This window comes from Empidonax traillii, unplaced genomic scaffold (assembly GCF_003031625.1).
Source record: "Empidonax traillii isolate 1590-97213 ecotype Southwest subspecies unplaced genomic scaffold, ASM303162v1 scaffold784:size441917, whole genome shotgun sequence".
Taxonomy (NCBI): domain Eukaryota; kingdom Metazoa; phylum Chordata; class Aves; order Passeriformes; family Tyrannidae; genus Empidonax; species Empidonax traillii.
In genome coordinates, this window is record NW_020955977.1 from 194,182 (window position 1) to 205,427 (window position 11,246).

General features: G+C 44.2%; 1 protein-coding gene across 4 annotated transcripts; it reads left to right on the plus strand.

Annotated features, from left to right (window-relative positions):
• Positions 1–837: 837 nt before the first annotated feature.
• SMIM8 (small integral membrane protein 8) lies at positions 838–3,603 on the plus strand. Of its 4 annotated transcripts, none has more exons than XM_027901435.1 (4): positions 838–855; positions 1,442–1,509; positions 1,931–2,072; positions 3,011–3,603. In XM_027901435.1, the coding sequence occupies exons 3-4, from the start codon at positions 1,953–1,955 to the stop codon at positions 3,167–3,169; spliced, it is 279 nt and encodes a 92-aa protein (XP_027757236.1). In that variant the 5' UTR covers positions 838–855; positions 1,442–1,509; positions 1,931–1,952; the 3' UTR covers positions 3,170–3,603. The 4 variants fall into 4 exon arrangements, with proteins under 4 accessions (XP_027757236.1, XP_027757238.1, XP_027757239.1 ...); XM_027901438.1 differs by lacking the exon at positions 838–855 and adding an exon at positions 946–1,004; XM_027901437.1 differs by lacking the exons at positions 838–855; positions 1,442–1,509 and adding an exon at positions 928–1,004.
• The last annotated feature ends 7,643 nt before the right edge of the window (positions 3,604–11,246 follow it).

Genomic DNA, 11,246 nt, shown 5'->3' on the forward strand with positions numbered 1-11,246 from the left:
ACTACCCCTCCTTTTTCCATTTCCCACATTTAAAACATAATTGCTGACAGCCTGATTGCCAACATTTGCACTTCTGGATGAATCCCAGGCAGCTCTCAGGATTGGTGTGACCTTGCCCGGGCGCTGAGGAGTGAAGGACTCCTCTGCCCACGGATCCTGCTCCTTCCCCCGCCTCCGGCTTATTATTATCCAGCACTGCGTTCAGTTTTGGGCCCCTCACTTAAAAAAGGACGCTGAGGTGGTGGAGCATGTCCAGAGAAGGGCAGTATGCCTGATGAGGAACGGCTGAGGGAGCTGGGAGTGTTCCGCCCGGAGGAGGCTCAAGGGGAGCCTCACTGTCTCTTTTACCATGCCTGCAGTGAGAGGACGAACAAACGGCCTTTAGCTGAGACACGGGGGACTCAAATTATTCATTAGAAAATAAATTTTTCATGATTAGGGTGGTCAGGTGTCGGAATAGTTTACCCAAAGAGGTAGGTGGTGGAGTCACCATTCCCGGAGGTGTTCAAGAGGCCGTATGGATGTGGCGTTGGCTGTTACGGGTTAGTGGTTTAGGGCTTACAGTGGTAGCGCTGGGTGCATGGCTGAACCAGATGATCTTGCAGGTCTCTTCCAACCTTCATGATTCTATGATTCACAGTAGAGGCAACCCCAAAGCCCCGCCCGATGGGTACATGATATCCCTTTCCCTCCGTCCGAGAGGGACGGCCGAGAAGACGGGCGGGGCCCGGCCGTGTCCCTGTCCCGCCCCTGCCGCCCGCGCCACTGCCCTCCGCCCGGGAGGGGGCGCCAGTGCGCAGGCGCAGAGCTGCCCACTCCGCCCCGCCCGCGGGGAGGACCCGTTGGCGGCGCGCGGTGAGTCGGGGGGGGGGGGGGGGGGGGGGGGGGGGGGGGGGGGGTAGGGGGGTGCCAGCGGCTTTGTCTTCCGTGCTCCTGCTCCTCATCTTCCTCTGTTCCCTGAGGCGGTGGGGGCGGTGGGAGGGCTGCGTGTCCCGGGAGTCCCTGCCGGGCTTCTTCCCTGCCAAACTGCCCCCTTCGTCCCGGTGGCGACGCCAGGAGCCCCCTCGCCGCCCTCGGGCTGGCGTCTGCCCTTCCCCTGCCCTTCCCAGGGAGGTCCCCAGCACTGTGTCGCCCCTCAGCCAGCGGCCTTAGCCCGGGGCGTTTTGCCACCTTTGCTCAAGTGGCACAGAATCATCGAATCACAGAATGGTTTGAGTTGGAAGGGACCGTAAAATCCTCTAGTTCCCACCCGCCTGCCGTGGGGAGAGACACTTCGCTAAACAAGGTTACCCCATCCCACCTGGCCTTGAAGGGGATGGGGTATCCGTAACTTCTCTGGGCAGCCTGTTGCAGTGCCTCACCACCCTCACAGTAAAGAATTTCTTGCATGCTCTAACTAATCCTTCTGTATTCTAACTAGCCTAGTTTTCCCCTCTTTCAGTTTGAACCCCAGGCGTCTTGGACTTGCCCAGTGTGTGCAAAAGTGAGACCCGAGTCCTGGGGTGCTGGGTGGGTGTACTACAGCGTGTTGTGGGCTGTCCTGTCACATGTAAGGGTTTAAAAAAAAAAAAAAATGTTTCCTTGCACTGTCTTTTTAGCCAGTGGTCTGAAGACTCATGCTCCTCAGCCCATAGGTAGCTGAAGCATTAGCCAAAGGCAAGTGAGAATCCCCCAGCCCATTATCAGGAGATTTAGATTTGCTGTATGAAGATGTGCATCTACAAAAGTTAATTTTAGGCTGCACAAAATTAACAGGATTGAAAATTGATATGCGTAAGCTGGGAATGTTAGATGACACCAAAGGCAGTCATTAATATATACATAAACTAAAATTCATGCTGAAAGAAGACAAATTGAGTGTGAACTCCAGCGAATGTCGCTCTTTTTGGTTTTTTACAAAAATAACACCTGTTTTTCATTCTGCTTCTAGGAAGTATTCAACATTAAGTAACATGTCTTCCACCAAACCTTCAGCTGAAAATGAAACATTCAAAGAGAGAAAACCGGGACTGAGGAGTGTCCAGACAACTATGCTCTTCCGAGCTGTGAACCCAGAGCTTTTCATTAAACCTGTAAGATGCTCAAGGAACTAAATGCGCTTGAAGGGACACAGTTGCTCTAAAATAATGATTACAATTCTGTGTGCATTATATAACAATCTCTTGTCATGCAGACCACTCAGAAATGTAACTAAAAATATTTTTACTTTTTTCCACTCTGATTGTTAAGAGCCCTAAACATTACATTGTTTATTGCAGTTTTATTTCTCTATTGTATTGTCTAGTTCTTTTGTACCTAGTCAAGCTTTCTGTTTACAGGCATATTACCCGTGTAATTTGACAGGTTAAGTAAATGGAGTTGGTTTTAATACTTAAAAAGGGAACAAATCATAAAATGCAGACTTCTTTGATATCAGCTGAGGGGATTTTTGGTAGTTTTTTCCAGTTAGTCACAAAACAACTTATAACACCGTTAAACAAGAAAGGACATAAATGCGCCCTAATTTTTCTTTTTCTTGCTTTTATAATTTAGTTGATGAACTTGAGGTTTTATTTGCACTTGCAAAACCCAGCAATGACTGACATTTTATGCTTACAGTAAAAGCAGATTTTGTGGTGATAATAATACAAAATCTCTAATCAAGGTTGTTTGGTAGGAGCAGAGGGCATTGTCCCAGTAGTATATCCAGATGAATTCTGTTACAAGTTTGGAGTAGTGACTTTTAGTCATTGGGTTTGGCTTATTCGTTCATGCTCAAGCAGCATTTCTGACCAGCAAAATACAGAGCACTGGGCAATGTGGTGTTCTGTCTCCAGAAAGGATCTTCTCTTTGATAGGAAATTCTTTTTGCTATCAGAAGATTCAGTGTGCAAGAAGGCAGTGGTGATTTTTGCAGATGTAACAATAGTTTACTGTTCACTTGCTAAGCTAAAATAGAAGAATGTATTTTTTGAGTTGAATGAAAAAGGTTTTGACTAAAAACATGTACTATCTTTTTATTTCTTCTCAGAACAAACCTGTGATGGCATTTGGACTGATAGCAATTAGCCTCTGTGTGGCCTACCTTGGTTATTTGCACGCAACAGCAGAGAATAAAAGAGACCTCTATGAAGCAATCGACGGTGAGGGGTCCAGGTATATGAGAAGGAAAACTTCCAAGTGGGACTGAGAATATGAGAAAGGAAATCAGCAAATGAGTCACAGAACTTTTCGAGGCTGTGTTTTTTTTTCTCTTTCCATCGCATGATGGGTAAATGTCTCTTGCTATCTAATCCAATTCAAGTTCCTTTATAAAATGCCGTGTCTGTGCAAATAAATTATAGTAAAGATACATGCAAATGTAAAAGTGATTTTAAGAATTGCTGTCTGTGATCTCCACAGCATGTCAGAAGCGTGAAATTACCTCAGACCTGCAGTCAGGACTGGTAAATACCTTAGAAATCTACATGGTAGTTAAACTTACTTCTCTCTTTGCTTTGATTAAGTGAAATCAGGGGCTTTAAAACACAAAGCATAACATATTGTCTGTGAAATGAAACATTTGATCTCTTGATCAGTGGAAAGATGATAACAGTGGTGCAAGTAAAAATAATTTTAAGGCAAGAAAGATCTGATAAAACACTTGGTGAGAGGTTATATTTAATAAAGGAATCTGTAAAATACTGGCCAAAATAATCCATAATTGGATGCTAATATACTCTTCCTTACAAATGAAGAAAGGTAAATCAGTAGCCAGATAGAGGAGAAGAAGTGAAATATTTCTGCCAAGAGAAAGGCAGGAGGAGTTCAGCCATTACCTTTCCTGTTTGGCGTCGTACTACAGCTCAGTGAACGTGATGGCATCATCCTGCCAGTCAGTAGGTTTAACTCCAGGCTGGCCAGAGCTTGTGCAATTTTCTTGACTAGTCAGCAGGACTAGTTTTATTTAAGTTCCATTCAAAAATTAAATTTCTCTCTATTGCAAAGCAGATTATATAACATTAATTTATTGCAGGTTACTGAACTCAAGGAATGGAAGGTCTAAAATCCACAGGCGCTGCTGAGAGTGGGGCTGGAGGGCAGGTGGGCATGGTGGTGTTTCCCAGTCACGTGTTGTGGTCCCTTGTGAGCCTTTGAGTGAACTGTACAGGTGAACTGTCTGTCTGTTCCAGCACTGAGGCCTTGCCCCTTGAGCTTCCCCAGCTGCTTCTGGGTTCCTGACATTTCCTAGACAGTGTCCTATTAACCAAACTCCAGAACATGTGCTGGGAGGGCACATACCAGGCTGTGCCCTAGTTCCACCATGGACCCTTATGGATGTTATGGTTGCACTGGTTGTTCTGGTTGATGTTCAGCTTCTCGTACTTACAGCCCAGTCTAGGGCTCCCGGGAAGCTGAGAGACCTCTTTGTTGACCCTCTTCTGACCCAAGCTGGTTTCTGTCAGGCCAAAGAAAGAATGGGCAGGAACATCTGCTTTGCCACTTTGGGAATTGCTTTGGGTTTTGTTAGTGAAACATTTTGGTACTTAAGTTAGAAAAGGTGACTGACTGCCTTGAGGGACAGCATTTGCTGCATGGGATTTCTCTGTATCTCTTTCTAGATCTTCACGTTGATTTTCCTCCTGTTTGTGGTTTATAGTCACCTGTATCTTAAATTCATCTGGGCCTTCTTTTGGCTGCCTCCTTCCTGAGAAGGGAAGTGACCTCTACCTGTGATAAAACTATTTTAAAAAGGCCATTTTTACAGCCTTTAAAAGAAGGTTACCCTCTGTGAGTCTAACTGCCTGACAACAGTGAGATTCCTGGGCAAATCTAAAGCTTGCAGGGGATGAAAATAGAATTAGAATGAATATCTTATTTGAAAAATGGTTGCAAAGGAGTTTAGCTCTTTTCAGTTCATTAAAAATGCACATCTCATATGTTTGCATGAATTTAACTGATTTATTCCCAAATCAGTGCTACAGCAAGCATTTTAACCTGTTTTTCTTCAGGGTTTTAAAATCTACACTTTGACCCTTATAACTGCAGATGATTTGAAGCAAAAAAGCCCACTCTTTTATATGTTTGGGAATAACGCAGGCTTTGAGTCCTCTAAATTTTGAATTATGTTTTGTGAAGTGAATATGGATCTGGAAGTTACTGGAGAAAAGGAAGTGGGGTGGGAAGGAATGAAAGATAAAGGGGTGGGACTGACCCGGGCAGGGTCCAGGCATGTGCATACCAGTGACTGCCTGAGATGGGCCTCTTTGTTGGCTGGGGTCAAGTCCTGTTATCCTGGTTGCTTTAGAACTGCCCAGGTCAAAGGAAGACTGAGTACTTAGACTTGTCCTTTTATTGAGTTTTCCATATTTAGTTGTGGCAGCTGCTGTACAGGTAGCTCTTAATGATACAAAAATTATATATAAAAAGGAGGTAAAGTAGTACAAATACAGAGAAGAATGTAGTAAATTAGTGGGTGTTACAGTATCAGTAAAGGAATTTGGTTTTTTAAGTACCTGATCTATATCATAAGAACATTGTGTGTACAGGGATTAAAGAGAAAAAAAACTCACCCAAACAAAACTACTTTGATAACAAAATTTTTTTCCTCAGCTCTGAAAGCCCGGCACCCCTTTTGCACACAGCACCAATGCAATTTCTTTTGTTCTGCTTTTCTCAATTTCACTCTCCAATAAAGTGGTTATTATCTATAATGGGTGAGAGCTGACTTGACAGGAACTGTGAGTCACAATAATTTCCTGGGTAAAGGCTCTTTCAGGGTTTTACCAATTCCTTACTGTCCGTGCTGGCTTTCATATCTTTTACCAAAAACAGCAACAAAATGCTACGATTAGCATTTCTGAAACAGTAGCTGTTGTACTGCTCCTAAGATGTCCTTAGACTACATGGTGGGAATAGGAGTTGTTGGCATACAACAGCAAAAACCAATTAAACAATTAAAAGGCCAAAGCCCACTGGGACACTGCTTAACTATTGCCAGGGAATGTTAGTGAGTGAAACCAGCCCTGCCCACTAACAGTTGCTATGTAGGAAGTTCAGGCTGGAAGGGGTGACTTCGTAAAACCCTCCCTCATCAGCTGCCTACTGCATGTTCCTGAGTTGTCAGCATGTGTAAATCCCAGTCTCAAGACAAACGTTTCAGCTAACTTGGTAAAAAGTGATTGCCAGTGATTTTTCTCCTTTCACCAGCTTGCATGTTTTCTGTAGCAACAACTAGAGCTTTGCCTGCAACCGAGATCTGTCAGGAGTAGAGTTCTGACCTTTAATAACTATTACAGAATAATTCTAGAATACCACAATAATTAGAAGTCCCCATATGGACTAGTTTGTTTGTTGTGCTGTGTGTTGAGAAACGATAAAACCACCACCTTCCAATGCTACTTTTGATGGGATTCAGGAATATAAGCCACTCAGAACATAGTATTACACGCACCAGTGTACTGGTGCACTCACAGAGCTACTGGGCAGTTTTGTTTCTGAAATCCTTTCCTTGCAGCCTGAGATTTAGGAAAACTCCAAGACTTATTGATTCTGTGTGTTCTTGGCAGTCATGAATGCATTCAGATCTTGGTAAGAAAGAACTGCACCTGCCTGCTGACTATTAGTAACTCCAGTATATTCGGAGGGAAGAACAGGCTCAGCTGTTCTGCAATGCCTGAAGCATTCCGATTTTGGCCTAAGGAAGGTGAAAGACCACAGTAAAGTAGCTGCAAGACCATTAGCAAGTGTTTTCTAAAGCTCAAGTACTTTGCTAAGAACTACTCTTAGCTTCGCATTTGCGCAGATCATCCCCTCATCCATCAACAGGATGGATGGGATGTTTTATCCTGAATCCTACCTCCTTCCATCTGATTCTGTCTCCTGACCTTAGACTGAGGCTCTGTACAGCCTCTTGAGGTTTTGATTTTTTTCGTGGCGTACCGCAATGGTAACTCGATGATGAAGCACAGTTTGAGAATCTGGCAAGAATCTGAAGCATATGCTAAGCTCCATTTTCACAGAAGTTTCTGATCAGCATTGTAAAGTTTTGTAGAAACGTTTGTAAAGTGCTGTGCATTTTATTTAATGTTCCTTCTGAAGAGCAATGTTTTTGGTTTCTATTTTAAACAGTACCGACGGATTATCAGTGTCCTGACAGCCCTGGCAGCAGGGTGAGTGCCATGCATTTCTTGGTGCACAAGGCTTCAGCCTTGCATCAACATGCACGGTGTGAAGCACATCCAGAAGGCCAGAGAGACCTCTTTTTAAATTATTTTCTCTTCACTGCTTAGTCAAATGGACAGGGCAAAAGCTGTGCTACCAAAGTACAACATACTTTCATTACTGTGTAAATAGCCAGCATGACAGAACAGTGTGTTTGACAACCAAAATTGTAATTCTAAATTAAAAAAAAAAAAAAAAAAAAAGTTGGGTTATTTTAATGCTTGCCATAACCAGAACCTTCATTCACCTGAAATTTGAACTCTAGTGGTAGAAGAAGTACTTGGCCTGAAAAATGACTGGCTTTGTCTTTGTTCTCAATGTGATGTGATCTTGACCTAGCTGGATTTTTAATTCCCTTTCAGCATATTTGACTTCTTTTTTTATGAAATGAAGTTGATGGACTTTGTTGCAAGTTCAGTGTCATGCCTTGTTTCAGCCAGCCACCGAACTGAGTAATGACATTTAACTGAGTAAGGACAGTTAAATGCAGGCTTAACTTAAAATCTGCCTTGAAGGTTCGTGTCCATTGAAGCTAGAAAAGTGTTAAACTGATTTGCTGAACCTGGTTCCTAACTGAGATGGAGGAGAAGGAAAAACTGCCAGCCTATGTTGCTCAATGAAGCACACCAGCTGTAGCTTTCTACTTGTACATGTGCTCAGCACATGCTTTATGGCTGTTTGGATACCTGAGAGCAGTGGGTTTCTGTGGCTGGGTTTTGGTAGGGGGGGGGGCTACAGAGGTGGCTTCTGTTGGAAGCTGCTGGAAGCTTCTGCTGTCTGTTGGAGCCAATGCCAGCCGGCTCCAGAATGGGCTTCCTGCTGCTGGCCAAGGCCGAGACAATCAGGAGTGATAGTAATATCTCCGTGATAACGTATTTAAGAACAGAGCATTGTTGTGTGGAAAGAATTCCAGCCAGGGAAGAGTGGAGTGAGACCATGGGAACGACAATGCTGACACCAAGATCAGTGCAGAAGGAGGGGCAGGAGGTGCTCCAGGTGCCGGAGCTGAGGCCCTGCAGCCCGTGGTGCAGACCATGGTGGAGCAGCTGTGCCCCTGCAGCCCAGGGAGGAGCCCATGCTGGAGCAGGTGGATGCATGAAGGAGGCTGTGACCCTGTGGGAGGCCCAGGATGCAGCAGGGTCCTGCTGGAGACCTGCAGCCCATGTAGAAAGAAGCCCACGCTGGAGCAGGTTTTTCATGGGTCGGATTTGTGGCCCCTGTGGGGGACCCATGCCAGTACAGCTCATCTGTGAAGGACTGCACCCCATGGAGAAGTGACCTATGGGACAGCAGTTTCATGAAGAACTGTTGCCTGTGGGATGGACTCACATTGGAGAGGTCCATTAAGGATTGTCTCCCACAGGAGGAACCCCACAGGAACAAGGGAAGGACTCCTCCCTGAGCAGCAGCAGAAACAACAACTGACCATAACCCCCTTCCCCCGTCCCCCTGCACTGCTGGTGGGGAGGAGGGAGAACATAGAGGGAAGAAGGAGTCGGGGCAAGGTGTTTTTAAGATTATTTTAGTTCTCACACTCTTTTGTTCTGACCCTGTTAGTAATAAATTCAATTAATATCCCCACTTTGAGTCTGTTTTGCCTGTAATGGGTATCACTAAGTGACCTCTCCCAGCTCTTAAATCATGAATCCTTCACTGTTTTGTTTTTTTTTCCTCCTCTGTCCAGTTGCAGAGGGGAGTGAGAGAGCAGCTCTAGTAAGTACCTGATGTCCAGCCAGGGTCAACCCACTACACTGAGGAAAGACAGGCAAAGAGAAAGGAAGGCAACTGCCTTCTGGATCTGAACCTTCCTGCTTCCTGAGCTGCTTCGTGAGGCTTTTTACTGCTAGAGCATCTGAGCGCTCCTCAGCCAGGCATTACACAGTATGTCTGACACCTGTCAGCCTTAGTCTCGCAGCCTCCCACCGGCTGGTGAAAGGCACACAGAGGATTGCTGGAGTGTTTTGCTTTGAAATTTTATTTTATGTAAGTTTCTAAATAGCTGTCTGCTTATACTGCAGGTGGTCAGAGCAATGTGCTTCGCATCTCAAGAGGAAAAGCAAGGAGGTTTACAGTGGTCTAAAACTTTTGACAGAGTTCGTTCCATTTTATGGAGCTCTGTCTTTTGCTGTCATAGCATCTGCTGACAGTAGCTGGCAGAAGCTTAGTTTTGTATGTTTAACCATTCAGTTACTTGCTATAAACCTATTCTATATCTTCACAGACCCTAAGTGCTCAGGATTTGAACATGAACCATTTGTCCTGATAGTATTGACTCCAGGGACTAAGGGCTGGAGAGCAGGTACAGAATTCTACAGCTGAAACAAAAGAAGAGGCAGATGTAACTGAAGTAATTGCAAAATGTTTTACATTTGTTGAGGGTTGTTTCTTGCAGTTAATTTTAAGAGGTGTGTTAACAGTGCTAACAACTAGCTTAGGTGGTAGCAGAAAATTTGCTCATCATCTGTCTAAGCAAACACAGCACTGAATGAGTGAGTGAAGTGGAGGTTTAAGTGTAGGATAGTTCAAAGACACATGCTTTCAGTTGATAACCTCAGGACTGGCTTTTTGCAGGAGTGCTGATGTGGCTGTTCCACCACCGCTAATGATTTTACTTAGGCCTCTTGTAGGCAGCTACTGTTAATTGTCACTTTGCCTTAATTTTTGTTTTGCAAATGCTAGGACAGAGGTTGGAACATGTAGCACTTGAGGTCCCACCAAGTCCGACCAAGTCTTTCTTGAGAAGGAAGAAATCAGAAAATCCAATCAGAAGATCGAGCATCAGCACTTAGACCATGAGGACCTTTTTGGCTCTGCACCTGAATCCTCAGGTGTGGTGTAAGACACACAAGCTTTGAGCACCTGCATCTTGGGTTCTGAGATTTACAGAGTTGTCACTCTATGTAAGAGTGTGAATGACTATGTAGAGTGCTTGCAAGTGAGTGGTTACATGATCTGAAAACTCACGGGGCTTGAGAGACAGCTTTTGGGCAAAAAGTGTGTGCCACCAGGCATGCAAAATAAATTTCCTGTGGGAGGACTCAAGTTTATCTATTCACATATGCTTGAAGCCTGCATGGCTTTAGGCCAGCCTCAGTACATTGATTGGATCTGAGATTTCAGCCTGCCTAAATGCCTGATTTGTCTTCACTGTGTAATAAGACTTCTCACAGCATTCAGGTAGTATTCACTGAAGTTTTGTGTCTATCTCATTTGTCACCTGTTAATTTGAAAACACTGTGCTTCAACTCTCCTTGAACAAACACTTGAAGTTCTCTTACACTGATAGATAAGTAGATTTGTTTTGTTTTTCTGTACTGTGGAGAATATAATATTATCATCATATACTTCTGCAATGCCTTACTGATGGCATGAAGAAAAAGAATCACCCTGTTTTACAGCATTAGCCCACTTTTTATCTGGGATACAGTGGCAATGAATGATACAGACCGTGGCTGTCTGCAGGGGTAAGTCCCTCCAGTTGTACTCAATGCACGATGAAAATGAGAACTGATTGGCAAACTGAAAAAGAAAAGGCTGTTTCACATTCTATAAATTTTTGCATGTCAGGTACTATGAGTGCATGAGCTGCTGGTAGCTAATAAAAATCCTGAGTTCAGACAGACAAGCAAGCCTTTCATTGCATGAAGCAGAGACACCATATGTTTGTTGGCTTGATTTTGTTCCTGTTTGAGAAAGATTACAGCGTAAGAAGCAACACTACCCACTTTACTTGCAGTCTGATTCTGAGGCAGTGTGAATACATGCTTTTTGACTGTTTATCTGAATAATGCAAATAAAGAAGCTTTCAGGTAACATCTGGACGCTCGAGTGCCAGTGATGGCACATATTGACAGCAGAGTGCATGAGACAAAACCTAGAATGGGGAGCTGTAATGCTGCAGTGAATAATACAGAAAGTAGGATTTCTCTATTAGTCATTCAGGAGATGTCTAATAATTGCCAGAAAGTACCATAGTCTCAAGAACAGTGAAACTTTCTCTCTAAGGCAGTGCTGTAAAAGACTGAGAAGTGGGTTGTCTAATTACTGTAGCTGAGCAGCTGAAC